The following is an 18,134-nucleotide window of genomic DNA, read 5'->3' as shown; positions in this document are numbered from 1 at the left end:
AGCCATCGTCTAGATATAGGTAAGGAGTACATTTTAAAAAGCCGAATGGGATGGGTGGCCGCCTGGGCAGGTCCTGGGTAAATGCGTGCGCAGAGGCAGCGCAGTGAAGGGCAGTTCCCTTCCCTCCTACGAAGGCAGAGATCCCGCCTGGCCCAAGCTCAGTGATACCGACGCCAGACGGTTCTCCTCTTTCTCAGGAATCAGCCTGACAAGCCGACCCTTTCTAAAGGTTTAACCCGCCTTTCCCCAATGCTCAGTGCAAGAGTTAGTAGCCTTGGGCACCTTTTAGTGACTCACTCCTTACAAATGTAAATTGCACAAGTACGCGGGAGGTCCCGACCACCTCTCCTCCCCGCCCCCCCCCAACAAGCCTGGCGACCTGAACACCCACCTCCCGGACCAGCCCACGCGCAGCGCACCCCCTGCGCACCGCTGGGGACGCGCACCCGGTGCCAGTCCCGGAGCCCCGCACAGGGAACTGGAGGGGCCAAAACCCTGCAGCGACCGCAGGCGCGTCCTTTAAAACAAAAGCGCCCCCGAAGGGTGGGACCTCACCCCCTCCTAGCCAAGTAGTGGCCTCCCGCTGCCCTCCCCCTCCGCTGGCTTTCAAATTGCGCATGAGCAGAGGCGCCTCCCTCGGTCCCTCCCCGGGCTAAACTTTCTAATTCCCTTCTTTGGCTGAGGCTGCCGGCCGCTGGGAGAGCGCTCGCACCGCCGGGTGAGCTGAACAAAGTGGCTGCGCGATTTCCCCCCTCCCCACCCGCCCACCCGCCCACCCCCCGCTTCCGTGGGAGAGGCAGGAAATGGAAGGGCCCCTCTCCTCTCTCTGAACATTTGCTTTTCCCCCCCCCCAACTCCACCTCTCCATAAAGGAACACGGGAAAACGGGGCAGGCGGCTCGGTGATCGCTCCTCTGCCGGGTCCCCTCGGCTCCAGGGACTGGACATGGGGCCGCTCCAGGTGTTCGCTTTCTGTGTCTTAGGTAATTCCGAGGAAACGGTGGGGGAAGGGGTGGGCTTGGATGTGGGGGACGAAAACCTCCTAGCCGTTGGACCCAGCTTCGAGGGCGCCTGGGGGGTCGGGAGAGGGACTGGAGTGGACATGATCCCCTCTAGGGTTAAATGCCAGCGCCCTCGGTGGTGGCTGCCGACGGCGCGCGAGGATCATCGCGGACCCGCATCCCCTGGGCTCCGGGTCCAGGGCTGCGGCTCCCGCGGCCGCTGCGCCGGACGTTACACCTTGGGCGCATCCCTGCTGGGGCTCTCCACCGCGGGGCAGGCTCCCTGGGGTGGGAGAAGCAGCCGCGGAGGGCTCCCCAGGAGCTCATTTCCCAGGAAAGTGCCCCAGCTGAGCGCAGGCTTCATCCTGGGAGCAGATTGGGGCCATGTGGCTTTAATTACCAGCGCTGTCTGCCCCCGGATGGCGCCAGAAACAGCTGGACCCGGAGCTTCCCCGGAATGGCGAAGCGCTGAAGCCGCTCCAAAGCCCCGGGGATTGTCCGCTCGCCCCTTTGCTCGGGGAAAGCGGGGTCCCCCGCGAGCCCGCCACCTCGCCCCTCAAACCAGGGATCTTTGCGCACGCACGCACACACATGCACACACTCTTATGTGACCCCACGATCACAGATTTCCGCGCGCGCACACTCCCACTCACTGCGAGGATGCCCGGGCTGCCACGTGCACGCGGGTTCACACACACTCCAGCGCAGATGCCCGCTTCTCTGTGCCTAAGTCCAGTCACATCCAAGTGGTGGGTTTGCACATCTGTCTTGTGTGCCCGGGGCAGATCAGGGTGGACGCGATGCCCTTGGCTGCTGGACAAACCTGGGATCGTGTGTGTTTTTTACGACTCCTCCTCCACGTCCCTGCCGTCCCCACACTCACCTCTCCATTGTGTCTCTTTTCTATGCATTCTGCTTTCTTCCAAACCTACTCTATCCCGGCCCCTGCTTGTTCCTTTTGCTCGGGCTTGCTGCCTACTCCGAACCCCCCACCCCACCTCTCCACCCCTCCATCTGCCCCTTCCGCAGCGGTGTTCGGAATCCGAGTGCGAGCTCAGGAACCGGAGTTTAGCTACGGCTGCGCGGAGGGCAGTTGCTACCCAGCCACCGGCGACCTTCTCATCGGCAGAGCGCAGAAGCTTTCGGTGACCTCGACGTGCGGGCTGCACACGCCCGAGCCTTACTGCATCGTTAGCCACCTCCAGGTGAGGGCGGAGAGCCCGCGGCTCGCTCTGCGTGCACCTCCTCCAGTCCAGACCCAAGGGGCAGGCCCTGGGGACTCCACATCCTGCCAGCCATCCAGATAGGAAGCCCGGCCAGCCCGGGAGGCCCCGGATTCGGCTGGTAGCTCACCCTTTAGCCCCATCTCAGTTTGCACAGTTGCATCCGCCAAACATTTCCTGCCGCCACCGCTGCCGGCACAGGCATTATAGAAAGGCGGAGCTGCAGACAGCCCTGGCTCCTGCCCCGCGCCCTAAACCCAGGGGTTCCAGGGCTGAGTGAATGGTTTCATCTTTCCCCTTTGGAAAATGTGTATAAAAAGTAGTTTACCCTCTTTCTTTTTTTTTTTCTTCTTTTTTTTTTAATAATGAGTAGTGATTTTTGGATTTTTCCCCCCAAACCTTGCACTTGGATGAAGGATATTTCAGCACTGACAGACACCTTGTAAGGTCTCTTCAATCATCGGACCTGTTTTCCTCCCCTCATTTGGTGCTGTTCTCCCACCTACCTTTATTAGGTATCAGGTTCAGATGCTTTCTTTTTTCAAAATGCGCTGGTTGCCGTGGTACCATGAGGACCTACATGAAATTTCGGGGTGTTTTCTGTTTCTAACTGTAGAACCAGATTTTAGATGTCAGAAGTCACATTTTTACAAAATCAAAACCCATTTTAAAAGAAGACAAAGTGTAAACTATCCAGAATGAGAATCCCTTTCCTCGATTTTTAAAAAGGAGACTGATATCTTTGGTCTCTGAAACAAGCAGAACGTGAGTCTCACAGGTGGGGCCAATTCCAAGTCAATTGCTCTAATTTTGGTCGCTCCACCCACCTGTACACCTGCCCTGCAGGAGCAGGACGGAGGGTGGTATAGCGTTAGATTCCTTAGGCTGGAGTCACCTTTCCACGGCAGGGGGAGAGCCCATTCTGGAGACCTGATAAATTAAACCAAAGGAATGTGGTAAAGTGGATTCCACGCGTTTGCTTCCAGGTTTATGCGCAGATGTCTAGACTGCTTCCTCCTGATTAAAAGGGAGGCTATAATTAACCTTTTTGTAAGTTCTGGTAATTGTTCTTCAGTATTAGTGTCCTTGACTACAAGTTAATGAAGACAGATGTTACTTTTTCTATTATTGGCATATAAATCTTACCTAAAATCGTATGCCAGCATTGATCTCAGAGGCCTGGACATCCTGTAAACGAATCACCCGATTCTGAAACCAGCTTTGACCAGAAGGAGAATGGGACCATTTGTGTTGAAAGCAAGCAGTGCTGGACTCTCTGGTTCACATGACCACCCAAGAAATGGTGGGGTGCTCTCCACATCCACCCAGAGCCTAAAGAAAGAGACCGGGCGTGCACTTTTCTCAGGCATTTAGAGGGTGTAAAGTTAAAAGAGTCAGGAAGCTTATGTGCTTTGTTCAGGGTGACCTCTGCTCTCTATAAGTTCATTAGTGCGTCTTGCCAGGCTCTAAATCCTCTTGGGAGGAAGGAGATACATTGTAAAAGTACAGTCAGTTGATACTGTCCTCATAGGAACATCACCCTTGCGTAAATGTTGTTTGTAAGATGTGTGTGTGGGTCTCTCTAGATTTCAGTCGCGGCATCGTTTTCAGATTTAAGGTTAATTTGCATTTCAGAAAACTTAGGTAGAGAGCAGAGCTCCGTGCGGAGAAGGGAACGATTAAGTTTGGCTCTTTATGATTTGCCGTGCTGGAGGACAAAGAGGGTTCTTTGAACTTTGCTGACCCAGTGCCAGAGTGGCTGTGGCCCCCATTTTAGGGAGAAGGAAAATGAGAAGAGAGCAGTTCGAAGCTACTCTAAAACCTAAAGTTTGCCTCAATTCCAGTCCAGGTCCACCTTGGTGCTCTTTGAGTTGGGAGCACAGTTGATAGTGCTCCCAATACAATAGGGCAGCCTGGTACCCGCTTCCCAGAGATCCTGAGAAGGTGGTAGTCTGCAGGCCACCACACTGGTTCACAGCTTGGGCAGACTAGAAGCTAAGAAATCTTATTCTGGAGTTCCTAAAGGTTCTTAAATACCTCTGCCTAATACTTGGTTTCTACCTTATGTAGGTTTTAGAAAACCAGGCCAAATGAAGCATTGTGAATTGTATGTCTCCCCCCCCCCCCTTTCATTTTCAGTTTGCTTTATGTCAGCAAAAATTCTGAGACCTCTTCTGCATTTTCCTTGAAGAGTAAGCTCCTCTAGCTATTTACTGAGATTAAACCTTGAGCCTAGAAATTTCATTTTAATTACATTAATAGCTGGTGGAAACAATGCTTTCTTTTACTTTTGACCTTGAATTTGCAGTAGAGGAGGAAATTTTCAGAATTTCATACTCTGTAAATTAAAGTGAAAGGCATGTGATATGGCATTTAAGTAATTTTGGCATGTTCATTTTTCTTGAAGCTAGCAGGTTTGATTTTTGTATTGTAGGCTTGATTTTTATTGTGTCTCAGAGAGGGGGGGGGGAGGAGAGAGAGAGAGAGATTGTTTCCTAAACTCATGAAACTCACTTTGCTTTCAGGAGGACAAAAAATGCTTCATTTGCAATTCACAAGATCCTTATCATGAGACCCTCAATCCTGACAGTCATCTCATTGAAAATGTGGTCACTACATTTGCTCCAAACCGCCTTAAGATTTGGTGGCAATCTGAAAATGGTATGTGGTTGGTGTGGGAACAAGTTTGTGGAATGTGATTGAAAGGGGTTTACGGACTCCTGGGTGTTTATAATTATACGATGGCTCCTCTGTCCTGTGATCACGGCCTTTGACAGATTTACTGCCCGAAGCACTAACTTCTCATGCACTTCCTACCAGAAAGCAGTCTTTCATGCTAGACCAAAGAATTTCGCAGTCCTCATTCTGAGGGGGCCTTGGGGGCGTGTGTGCAGGTGCTGAGGAGGGCGTGGGAAGGCCCCGTACCATCTCAGGTCCTTCTTCTTCCACAAAAATGTAGCATCTTTCATTTTGATCAATCCCAAATGAAAGGGCAGAATCGGCCCCCACCACTATTACCACCTTCCTTCTATCAAAAGAAAGCTAAATAATAGTAATATAAATAAGCACTAGATGTGGTTTTTCTAAAGACTGGGTCGACATGAATATACCCAAGTCAGTTCCCCCAGTGAGTGTGTCCCTTTCAATCCTTTGTCCCTTCGTTGCCTTTTGGATTTTGGTTTAACAAATTCATCAAATATAATGTTATTATTGCTGTGGAATCAAGCCAAAATTAGTTTTGCATTTGTTTCAACCTTGACTGTGAACTTTGGGGAATAGAGGTAGAGTTATGATGTTCGTAATTCACAATGTATCATTAGATTTTAAAAAAAAACTATGAGAAAGGGCTTTCAGAAATGAACCTAAGCCTGGCCCTAGAAAGCACGGACACTACTAGATCTCATTATTATATGCCCTACACCTGAGAAGTTTTTGGGTGCTGGCAGTTATTCATCATTCTGTAAAGAAAACCTCCTAATAGACTTCCTCATCATCGACTATAAAATCCCACCTGCTTTCTAGAAGATTGTTGGTTTCTGAGGAGGTTGGCTATTCACTGGTTGGCCTTGGGACTTCATTGGTTACCAGCTTGATTGAGATAGACTGGTCCTCAGAGAGCATGCATCAGTCAGAGCCTTCTTAATTCTGATAGGAGGATATCTGATGGGAGGAGATCAATGTGAAAGAGAAGTTTCTGTAAATCCGTTCCTGAATTACAAAGGACTTCTGGAATAGCAAAAGCTTATGAATAGACTGTGAGCATGTCCTGACTGCTCACGTTCTTCCAGTGAAATGGAAAGACAAAGGAAGGATGCCTGAGCGTTAGAATCGGGACCATTCCCATTTTAGGTGATAGACAGTGAAGTAGTTCATCAAGGTTAGCAAAGGTCTTTGCCAACTAACATTTCATCTGAAGGGAAATGTCCAGAACAGGTGCTATAGTTCTAGAGGAGGGGTTTTTCTTGGTAACATCCGGAGTTTTAAAATTTCTACAATTTTTAATTTGTGTGGCAAGAGAGACCAAATGCCAGAAAGAGAGTTTTTTTTCAATTAGATTTCTCTGTCACTCTGACACAAGATTAGATGACATGAGACTGATGGAACTTGGTCTTCAGAAAGTCGGACTGATCGTTACTGATCCTTGTCATCTCTCTGTTGTCTGATAGTTCACAATTAAGGCCTTTCTTTGTAAATGTGATTTTATCTGTTTTCCGTGTGTTTTGTTCAAAATGAGCTTTACATGAAGGCATTAAATGATCAGTTCTCAGGCATAGACTCAGGCTCGGCATGTACAGCTGCTTTTAACTTACCCTTCATGGTGATCCATTCCTGGGTCTGACAGAAATCACATGCACTGTGGAAGATGACCTTGTTTCTTTTCTCCATGGATTTTTCTTCCCATATTAAAAAACACACAACTGCAGTGCTTTATTAGGTTATAAATCTAAACTGGAATGTGCTTTTAGGCCACACATTGCAGCCCATGGTCTTATGTTGCAGAAATGGCACCAGTCTTGTTTGTATTTATATTATTTCGTTATCTCTTCATTTTGAACAAATAGTGCAAGGATTTAAAAGCCTGGGAGAGGAGAGACATGTGGTTACTTGGCTAACCTTTCATCTGAAAGGAAATGTCCAGAACAGGTTTATAATGTGGTTCTTTTTAAGAATGTAGATAAAGTTAGTGTAATTATAATGTTTTTCTTTAGCATTCCAGCTAACTCCTAGCCATCCCAGTGGCCACTTTCCCCTCCCCCACAATTGACAAGGATAGGTTTTCAGCATGAGAGTTTATTTCAAAAGTCCCACTGGTTTCCTGAACCAGCCAGTGACATGATTCATTCTGACACATTCCTGTCTTCTTGCATTTACTAGAAAGGCTTCTTTTGCTCTGGAAGGTGGACCCCCAAAGCTCTCTCAAGTGTAGGAAAGGTGGAAAGGTCTCCTTCTCCAAACAGGCTAGGTCCTAGGGCTGGGGTGGCAGGTGTTTTCCATCTCTGGAATTCCAGTGTGTGGAAGCCGCTCTGATGGACCCTCAGGGCCTGCTGCAAAGACTCATGTGTTTGTGCAGGCTCTCCCCTGGAAAGGGGAGATGTTAGTATTTGTCTGGGCTCGTTTGTTTATTGGCTGACCCTTAGTCTCTTTGGCATGGTTTTTCAGTTGTGGAAATGCATCCAAAGCCTTCTCCATCAGGGCTGGGTTTTTCTAAATTGGAGTATGACTAACGTATGTGGTAGATTCATTTCTCTTCCTCGCTGCTACGTAGAGAAAAGGGAGTATTTGTGTTTCTTCTGAGGGAGGGTTGTGCCCTTGCGCTTCAGACTGCAAGCCCAGTCCCCGCTGTGCACAGGAAGTGCCCCTCTCCTTCCCCTTGGAGAGCCTCTTGGCGTAGAGGGGTGGGAAGATGTTTCCTCGGTACAGATGTCCTTGATGCAGCAGGAGGCCCCCTGCCAGATGGAGCAGATTCCACATGCTGAGCTCCAGAAGGCTAGGTGGGAGACTCAGGATCCTCGGACTTGGGCTTTACCACCTGAATTTTTTAAAAAATACATTTTTTTTTATTGATTTCAGAGAGGAAGGGAGAGGGAGAGAGAGGTAGAAACATCAATGATGAGAGAGAATCATTGATCGGCTGCCTCCTGCATGCCTCCTACTGGGGATCGAGCTCACAACTCGGGCATGTGCCCTGACCGGGAATCGAACCGTGAGCTCCTCCTGGTTCCTAGGTTGATGCTCAACCACTGAACCATTGAGCCACGGCAAGCGGGCAGGGCAGAGGCTTATTGTCGTCTTGTCTGCACCTTCAGGTTAAGATAGAAGGCAAAGAGGCTTTCTCTGAGGAGCATAAAGATAACTGAATGGTCTCAACTGTTCACAGATGTGCCTGTTTACTGTTTCCTTTTTATTTAAAAATATCTATAGGTGTGGAAAATGTAACCATCCAACTGGATTTGGAAGCAGAATTCCATTTTACTCATCTCATAATGACCTTCAAGGTAAGGAATCCATAACTTTCTCACAAATGACACGTGAGAACACGGTATACTCCCCCTTTCAAAACAGATGTCTGTTGCGAATTGACCTAAATGCACACGTAAATATGATTGTTGCTATAAATGGGGATAATTGAGCAGGTTTTTAAACACGGGCATGAATAACTATGCTTAAACACTCTACACAGCAATAAGTAGGGAAAGCCACTATTCTAAGGTACTTCCACTGTAAACTTTCAATTAGGTATCTTTTTATTTTTCCATGGAGAGATGCAGCTCTGACTCTCCCAACCTCAATAAAACATCTGGAGAGTAAGTCCCTGGTCGCCTGTGTTGATGATTTAATGCTGAGTTTGGTAACTGGAAAGGAAGTGTATTATCTTTCGTTTCCAAGGTTTTGCAGAATTTGTGGGAACAGTGTACAGTTTCTTAGGAAATGTGCACGCCTTCTTAAACGTGGATTTTCTCATTCTTTTTCTTCTCGAGATGTAAAACGACTCCGGGACCAGGGAATGCCTCTGTACAAAGTCCCTTTGTTTCCTCTTCAGCAGCTGCCTGGAAATGACAGACTTCACATGGCTTCGCGTACATGTTGGTTCACACAAAACCCATAACTTACTTATTACTTCTCAGATTAAAATCACTTGTGAATAGTTTTCCATTGGAGTTGGGGGCCTTATCTGTCCCTCTCAGGTTCGGAGAAGGTGCCAGGGTAGATTTACCATGTGGGCAGATGGCCATGAAAGTCTCACTGTGTCCTCCACTGAAGCCTGGGAGTCGGGGGCAGGGGTGGGCGAGGAGGTCAGAATGTGACCGGGAGGGACTGGGCTGCTGAATCCCTGCTGTTACTGCTGACGGTTTACACTGTGACACCTGATTCCGAGAGGGGTGGGAGGGCTTCTACTAAACACCATCTTCACTTCTCCTTGTTCCTTCATTGACCACACACTCAACCTGGCGGTGAGAATGAACACTCAGCTACGCATGAGGGTATTGCCTTCATGTCATGTGACACCTGAATACACTCAGTCATCTTTACTAATGTGTATCTTTTACTTTGCAAAGGGCTTCTGTTTACATACACGAGATTTTTTTTTTGTTATCTAAAAGTCCTTGGGGCACATATTCTGTAGTTGAAACTCAGTGGGCCAAGGATGAAATTCTGCACCGAAGTGTAGAAGGTCAAATGGAGGAGGTGGTGCTTTAACTGAGATGTGAAGAATGGGTACAAGTTGTCAGACTTTGGTTTATGAGCGAGAACTTATTCTTTTGGTTCTAGCTCATGTGTGAACAGCAACATCTATGGGGTTGGACAAACATGGGTGTGAATCCCCATTCTGCCCCTTCCTGGCATGTGTGGCCAGAGCTTTGGCTTCCCCCTGGTACAGTGGAGCAATAACACCTATGTTATGGGGTTGTGTGACATACCTGTCTATTCTGGTTATAGAGGTATCTTGCTACCCGGGTCCATCGTGGGAATGTGATCATTTTTATATATGCTAATGCTTGGCACATAATTGCTCTACAAATATTTACTGATAAGTGAATAAGTGAAGGAAACCAACCATCTTGTGTTTGTGAGAAACTGGTCCAGGCTTCATGGGATTTTGAAAAAAAAAATATTTTAAATTGGTTTTGAGAGAGTCAGAGAGAGGGAGAAAGAGAGAGAAATATTGACGTGAGAGTGAAACATCAAGCAGCTGCCTCCTGCATAGCCTCTACTGTAGATGGAGACTTGAAACCGGGCATGTGCCCTGACCAGGAATCGAACTGGCACCCTTTCAGTGCACGGGCTGATGCCCAACCCACTGAGCCATCCCGGCCAGGGCTTTATAAAGAGGAGTTACTGCCCACCCAGAGCTTCCAGGTTTCTAGGGAAGAAACATACTTACAAATAACTTACAATACAAGACAGAATATGCCAACTGCCATAGCAGGAGTTCAGATCATGTACATTAGCCCGGAGGCGTGGGAGAGTAACCTGAGCCTGGGATAGGAGAGAAAGCTTCATGGGGAGAGGACTGGGGCTGCACTGGACCCGGGCCAGGAGGAATGAGCAGGATTTCAGTGGGAGGAGGTGGAAGCAGGAGCCCTTCTGGGCAGAGGAAATAGTCTAAGAACACAGCTCTGCTGGTGGGATTCTCCTGGCAAGGCTTGTTCAGCACGTACAGTGTAGATTTGCTTTGGGTCGTGAGGGGAGGAAGGGAAGTAAGATGACAGAAGGACCTTGACTCCTTGCTGAGGAATGTGAACTTGATAGGAAATAGGGAACAATTGACAAGGAATTGAGACCTGTATTTCAGGGAGGGAGTCCAGCGGAAATGGCAAAGGAGAGCCTGGGACAACATTGGGGGCTCCTCGTTGAGGTCAGGGTTAAAGAAGGGCTGACGTACGAGAAGGCTGGCGTCCACACCAAGGCTGTCTGTGGCCCTCAGGTAGGAGGGGGCCGCCTCCTGCAGCCCAGATGTCTGGAAGCATTATGGGAAGCTTTTCCTGGCCACACACATCCCATTGCCCCTGCTACTCCTGCCTCCGAGAAGCACCGCCCAGAGGCGGAGCCTGTTTTCTAAGAAAGTCAGTTGGACCCCTTAGAATCAAAGGTCAGTCAAACCATGACTTGGAGAAAGACGAGGAGCTGAGCAGTGGAAGAAAGGGTAAGGAAAGGGATGAATCAAAGATTCCTCGGATGTCGAAGCTGAGTAACTAGAGGGTAGTGACACAATTAACAATGGTGAGGACAGGAAGGGGATGGGGATGAAGAATACACGGCACTCTTAATCGTGTTTGTCATGGAGATGGTTGGTTGCTAAGCGGATTGCGTTGTCTTAGGCTACCAAAATTTATTTAGCATATACTCAGTGTGGATTTGCCTATAGCCAGATGTTTCCAAACGCACACCCCTTTTATTTAGTATAAATTCAGCGGCAACTGTGCAGCAGTGTGAGGCCTGAAGAGGTTAGTGACTAAGCAAAGAGTGTGGAAAGGCTTCCGTTCTGTACGTAAAATGTGTTGTTCTCGTTTCCAGCAGCTTCTTAACTCCACAGGAAATTGGATAATCCATCGCTGGCCCTTTGGGACTCAGAAATTTCCAGAAGGGAGGGAGAAGGAAGCCTAGCCAGGACTGGCTGTGAGGCTTTTCCCCTCCGCTCCCTTGCGACACAGACATCAGGCTGGTCTGTCCCCAAGCATCACCACCCAGGAGCTGTTCTCATGGGGAGTGTGCCCTGGTTCAGTTAGCCATTGGGGTTTCCCCCTTACTTTAAAATTCTAATAAGGTATCATTTTGTAATATTCCTGAATAGGTTAAAAAAAAAAAAAAAGACTTGAACAACTAGTAGTTGAATAAATCGAAGACTCTTGTCAAAATGTGACCTTCATTATCGTACACGTGTCTCCTTTTATCAGTGGAAAAGACCATCAGGATTAAGAGAGGCAAGAGGAGGTCTGGGACTGTACGTTTAGTTGTCACCCAGATTTCTGTCCGGCATTGGTGTTAATTCAGAAGTGTCTGTTTACAAGGTCCGCTTCACTTCTTGATCTTCCTCCATTTGGAATCTGACTTCACGTCCCAAAATGCACTTACACTGTTCATCAGTGTTGAAGCCTGATTCATCTCTTATTTCCAGTTGACCTTGTTCACCACACCCCCCTTAACCTCTGTCCTGCCTCAGTTTCCAGGATTTCTATCTTCTTGTTCCTTCTTCTCTGACATCCATTTTCAGTCTTCTATTATGCTGTTAGTTACTGAGGCAGAAAGATAGGTTTGGTCTTCAGCTTGGATTTGAATCTAAGCTCTGCCGATAGCTAGCAAGTCAGTTGATATCTCTGAGCCTCAGTTTCCTCATCTGTAAGACTAATGTGTTGTGAGGCCAAAGTAGTTCCCTAGGGCTGCCATCCAAAGTACCACACACTGGGTGGCTTAGACCAGCGGTCACCAGCTGGTGGTCCGTGGACCACTGGTGGTCCGTGAGGTCCGAAAGGTTGGCGACCGCTACCTTAGGCAGTAGTCCCAGGATTTCAGTGGGAGGAGGTGGAAGCAGGAGCCCTTCTGGGCAGAGGAAATAGTCTAAGAACACAGCTCGGCTGGTGGGATTCTCCTGGCAAGGCTTGTTCAGCACGTACAGTGTAGATTTGCTTTGGGTCGTGAGGGGAGGAAGGGAAGTAAGATGACAGAAGGACCTTGACTCCTTGCTGAGGAATGTGAACTTGATAGGAAATAGGGAACAATTGACAAGGAATTGAGACCTGTATTTCAGGGAGGGAGTCCAGCGGAAATGGCAAAGGAGAGCCTGGGACAACATTGGGGGCTTCTTGTTGAGGTCAGGGTTAAAGAAGGGCTGACTTATGAGAAGAGTTGGTTTCTTCTATGGCCTTTTCTTTCCTTGACTTACAGATGGCTGTCTTCCTCCTTGTGTCTGCACATGGTCTTCCCTCTCTACGTGTCTGTAGCCTAATTTCTTGTAAGAACACCAGTCGTGATGGATTAGGGCCCACTGTAATGGCCTCATTTCACTTCACTTATCCCTTTAAAGACCCCTACCTCCAAGTACAGTCACAGTCTGAGATCCTGGGGGTTAGGTCTTCAACATAAGAATTTTGGGAAGACACGATTCAGTCCATAACAGAATGTTAAATGAAATAATATAATTAAAGTTCAAGGCACTACTCTCCTTGTCTAGCCCTTTGCTGATGCATTTCCCTGGAGCACCTGCTGGCTCTCTTTTATCTTGCCCATTTTTGTGTGTGTGTGTGTGTTTGTTTTTTTTAGAGGGAGCGAGAGAAACATTAACGGCTGCCCCCTTCATGCCCTTCCTCCCCCCACGCCCCCTCCCGGCATTGAGCCTGAAACCAGGCATGTGTCCTGACCAGGAATTCAACCAGCGACCTTTTGGTGCACAGGACGACACTCAACCAACTGAGCCACACTGGCTAGGGCTTGCCCATTGCTTTGTGGAGAGAAATTATTTATTTGGAGGTTTTAAATATTGTATGTAGACAGTGTTTCCCAAATCCATGTTTCAAGCTCCATCCTTGCAGCTGTGTGCCAGACAACTGTTTTCAATTGTCCAGTGGGCGTCACCATGTGGATGCCTCACATGTCATTAGTCCAAAACCAAATGCCTTCACATCTCTTCTGTGTCTGTTATTAGCAGCACAGTCCCCACAGCTACCCAAGCTCAGGTACCTGTGTTTCTTTCTTCTCCCTTCCTCTCCACTGAAATCTAATTGATCCCCAAATGCAATTCAGTATAGTTTACTTTCACTATATTTTCAGTAGTCAATTCCATCCCTTTATCTGTATTCAAACTGTTTAGGCCTGAGACCTTCATCTTTTTTCTATCTCTTGGTTTCCTTGTCTAATTTTTTTCCATGTCCAGTATCTCTGCCACAGAGTTATTTTTCTAAAGTGCAATCTGATCATTTCATTTTATCCAGTTAAATCTGTTTCCCTTTCATTGCATAAAGATAAAGTAAACCCTTTAGCATGGCAAACGAATTCCTTCCTACTCTGCCCATTTAACCCCTTTTAAGTGTACAGTTCAGTAGCATTAGGTATTGTCACAACATTGTGTAACTATCACCACTATGTATTTCCAGAACTTTTCATCACCCCAAATAGAAACTCTGTACCCATTAAGCAGTAACTCCTTATTGATCCCTCCCTACAACCCCTGAAAACCTCTAACCTATTTCTGTGTACTTGCCTATTCAAGACATTTCACGTAAATGAAATATTTGTTCTTTTGTACCTGGCTTATTTCACTTACTATAATGTTTTCAAGGCTCATTGGTGTTGTAGGAAATATCAGAATTTCAGTCCTTTTTATGGCCGAATAATATTCCATTGTATGTATATAGTTTTTATTCATTCATTTGTTGATGGACATTTGAGTTGTTTCTACTTTTTGGCTGTTGTGAATAATGCTGCTATGAACATTCATGTACAAATATCAATCTGAGTCCCTGTTTTCAGTTCTTTTGGGTGTATAGCTCGGAGTGGATTCCCCAGATTCCTGAGTTAGTAATTCCTTCCTCTGGTTTTCCCAAAGCACACCACATGTGACTCTACTGTGGTGTTTGATGTATTGTGTTGTAAATGATTTATATCCATATTGATAGCTCATCGGACTGTCTACAGCATATAGACCAGTGTGTGGTACCGAGTAGTAGTCATGACACAGCTGTTGAATAATTAAGTGAAAGATTGAAAGAAGCAGCACTCAAACTAACCAGTCATCCTATGGGCCTGGTGACTAAATGTATCAAAACTTGTCGGCTATTAAGGCCTGTTTGTAATCAGCTTCTAAAGAGAAACAGCTTACTCGTCTTTGGTAGGGTGGGAGAAAGTGCAAAATTTAGAGGCCAGACACTTTCCTTGCAAGAAGAGGTTCCGCGGAACAGCTTGAAGTACTTGAAATCCAGCTATTGTCTGCAATGCCAACCACGAGCATTCATGGTTGTGGCACACAGTTGAGTGTTATTTTCATTTGAAATTAAAAAAAAAAATCAAATGAGCCTTTTCCGCCCTGCCTTTAGACATTCCGCCCAGCTGCTATGCTGATAGAACGATCGTCGGACTTTGGGAGAACCTGGGGCGTGTACAGATACTTTGCTTATGACTGTGAGAGCTCGTTTCCGGGCATCTCAACGGGCCCCATGAAGAACGTTGATGATGTAATTTGTGATTCCCGATATTCTGACATTGAACCCTCAACAGAAGGAGAGGTTTGTTTGCCCTTTTTGTATTACATTCTACTTGCAAATCTAGTTTTTGATCACTGCAGAAATACCAATTACTCTTCTCTCTATTTCTAGGTGATATTTCGTGCTTTAGATCCTGCTTTCAAAATAGATGATCCTTATAGTCCAAGGATACAGAGTAAGCTTGTTTTCAAATAAAAGTTTGATGGAAAATAGCAATCATGGAAGAACTCTTAGCCAGAGCACTGCTACCCAGAATCTAAATATTCAGTGCTAAATCCACCCTCTTCATTTCTTTTTTTTCTCTGCAAAACCCTACCAGAAACTCTCGAAATTGGCAGTAATCAAAGTCCTCGTTGATGGGTAATACATTTTGATAAGAGTAAAAGATTTATGTCATAATACTCAAGCAGTTATGCTTGTCATAATACCTTTTTTGCTCAGTATAATATATGTATATGTGTGTGTAAATACACACACACACACACACACACACACACACACTAAGCTGTTGTAACAAAGTGTCCCCCAAAAATACAGTGGCTCAAGTAAATGAAAGGTTATTTCTCTCTGACAAAATCACCCAGAGGGATTTTCAGAGAAGAGGCTCACTACATAAAAGACAAACTGACCCCCAGTTAAATGTGACTTGCAGATAAACAATGAGTTAGTTTTTTAGTATAACTATGTCCTATGTAATATTTGTGACTAGTACAAGTATACCCCATAGTATAACTATGTCCCATGTGATATTTGGGACATAGTTATACTAAAAAAATGATGGTTTATCTGAAATTCAATTTAACTGAGCATCTTGTATCTTTATTGCTAAATCTGGCAACCCTAGCCAGTAGGTCACCCAGGTTCCCAGGTTCCTTCTGTCTTATTCTATTTGTCCACATAGTTAGAACTGAACCAATGGCTTTGTCCCAACCTGTAAGAGGGGAGGAAGTGAAGGGCACGTGACACAGAAGCTATTATCACTTCTATTCACATCCCATTGGCCACAATTGGTCACATGGCTGTACTGCAGGCTACACTGCAGAACAACTCTAGCTAGATGGCTATGCGCTCTCACACTTCTGACTAGGGCTCTTATGTCAGAGGGAGAAAAGAAAGAAGAGTGAATGAAATCAGAAGTCTCAGCCATGTTCATTATGTTCAATAAGGTGAGGGTTGTATTTCCCCTTTTTTAAAAAAAATATATTTTTATTTCAGAGAGGAAGGGAGAGTGAGAGAGAGAGAGAAACATCAATGATGAGAGAGAATCATTGATTGGCTGCCTCCTGCATGTCCCCCACTGGGGTTCGAGCCTGCAACCCGGGCATGTGCCCTTGACTGGAATCGAACCCAGGACCCTTCAGTCCGCAGGCTGACACTCTATCCACTGAGCCAAACTGGCTGGGGCTGTGTTTCTATTTTACAGTTGAGTAAACAAGCTCACAGAGAGAGGTGACATTAAATAATGTCAGATCCTAAACCCCTAAGTTAGGACTCTCAGTTCAGAGCTCTTTGCAGCATTCAATAGCCATGCTTATGATTTTTTTTCAGAATTACCTTTAGATCTTTTTGGGAGGCAGAATATGCACTAATTACAAGAATGGGCTTTGGAGTCAGACAGATTTGTGTTTTAATCCCAGTGCCAGCATATTATAGCTTTGTGACCTGGGGCAAGTCATTTGTTTAAAACTTTTTAAAGCCTCTGTTTTTTTGTTGTTGTTTTTTCATCTGTAAATGGAGAGAGTAATATTGGTCTTAGGGCTGTTAGGGAGGGAAAATGAGTTCATGTGTATAAATCGCCTACCAACATGCCTGAAGCATAGAAAGTATTCGGTGCGTTGAAGCTGCGCTGCTGCTGTTGTTGCTGTCAGCTGTGGCTTAGGTCTTGTGTAGACCTGGTCCGTGGTCAGCGTGAAAGGGTGAGGCTCCCGCTCCTACTGCTGAGCTGCATGCAGGCAGGTGGCGGGGGGCAGGGCAATCCTTATCTCCCAGCTGGGCATGGCCCTGTTTAATCGGCCCTGCCCCACGGAACCCCCAGCTTGAAGCACGAGGAGAAGAATGGAAGAAGTCCAGGGGAAATTGCCAGGAGACTGCTGTTTCCCCACTTAACTTAATTCACATGTGGCCCAGACTGTCTCTGATCTGCCATTTGCTCTTTCATGCTGTGGTAAAACATACTTAGTGGCACGTCCAGCCCTGTGCTGTTTCTGAGTGAGCTGTGAGGCCTGCCCTCCCCGCTCTGAGTCCAGCTGTGAGAAATGTCTGCCTGGGCTCCTATGACCCCTCACCCCCACCCCCGGACCCCAATGCCATGTCCCTAGAAGGACTCACGGTCTCCTGCTTTTTAGGTGAAACTTGTGGGACTTGGGGAATGTGTTGCCATTATAATTCTGTTGTCTTCTGTTGTTAAATAGCATCAGAAAATCTATTTCTACATCGAAGACGCATCCATTTTAGCTGTTCATGCTTTGGATTTACTTTGTAATCAAGGGAACAATAGCTCTTTAGTTGTTTCTATTGTTGAGACCTTTGAGACTCACTTCACAAGTGATTTTTGCCTCTTGGAACAGCAGTCAATGCGGGACTCAGTTGCTGTTAAATATGGAGGGAGAGTGGGGGGAAGTGTATTTGCTCTTCCAAGGGCTTCCACAAAGGTCAGTTCAAGGGTTTCTAAATACTCCAGCTGCTCTTCACGGTGGTTGTTTGGCCTCGTCAATGGGCGCTTGTGCTCTGTCTACGCAGGAGCATTTGTGCAGGAGGAAATGTTGGCATTCATAAATTCCATTCGGTTTCTCTGTGTAGTTTTTGATTTTACAAAGAGCCCAACTTCAATGCATGGAGTCATGGACTTTCTCTTTCAACCCACGGCTCTTTCTATCGTCTCTATTGTAAGCTGTGCATATATTATAAGTATTTAAAATTGTACTTAGGCTTTGAAAGTATCTGATGGGCCGGGCCGATTCCCTCTTGCCTTGTGTTGTGAATTATGAGGCTGGGGGGAAATAAGGCTGCATCAGCAGAAATGAAAGGAACGCTTAGGAGCAGTTCCAGGCTACAGAGCTAAGTGGGAGGGCAGATGGAACAATCAATCTTGTGGGGTCCACTGTAGCAAGAGCGACTCAGTAATTAATGAAAACACCCATCAGAAGGTGAATGGCTCTTGGTTTATCAAGTTACTGTAGAATGCACCTGGCAGCCCAGCTTCTATAATCAGCA

The 18,134-nt window shown here is 46.6% G+C and overlaps 1 protein-coding gene across 1 annotated transcript in view; it reads left to right on the top strand.

Annotated features, from left to right (window-relative positions):
• The first annotated feature begins 569 nt into the window (after positions 1-569).
• Positions 570-18,134, top strand: part of LAMB1 (laminin subunit beta 1) — a 67,595-nt gene continuing 50,030 nt past the window's right edge. The window contains exons 1-7 of the mRNA XM_079785902.1: positions 570-718; positions 873-982; positions 2,030-2,205; positions 4,749-4,884; positions 8,146-8,219; positions 14,754-14,942; positions 15,033-15,096. Of these exons, the coding sequence (XP_079642028.1) occupies positions 946-982; positions 2,030-2,205; positions 4,749-4,884; positions 8,146-8,219; positions 14,754-14,942; positions 15,033-15,096 (676 nt within the window). The 5' untranslated portion in view covers positions 570-718; positions 873-945. The remainder of the gene's footprint in view (positions 719-872; positions 983-2,029; positions 2,206-4,748; positions 4,885-8,145; positions 8,220-14,753; positions 14,943-15,032; positions 15,097-18,134) is intronic.

This window comes from Cnephaeus nilssonii (assembly GCF_951640355.1).
Source record: "Cnephaeus nilssonii genome assembly, chromosome: 12".
NCBI classification, from domain to species: Eukaryota; Metazoa; Chordata; class Mammalia; order Chiroptera; family Vespertilionidae; genus Cnephaeus; species Cnephaeus nilssonii.
This window is presented reverse-complemented; position numbering and strand designations above follow the sequence as displayed.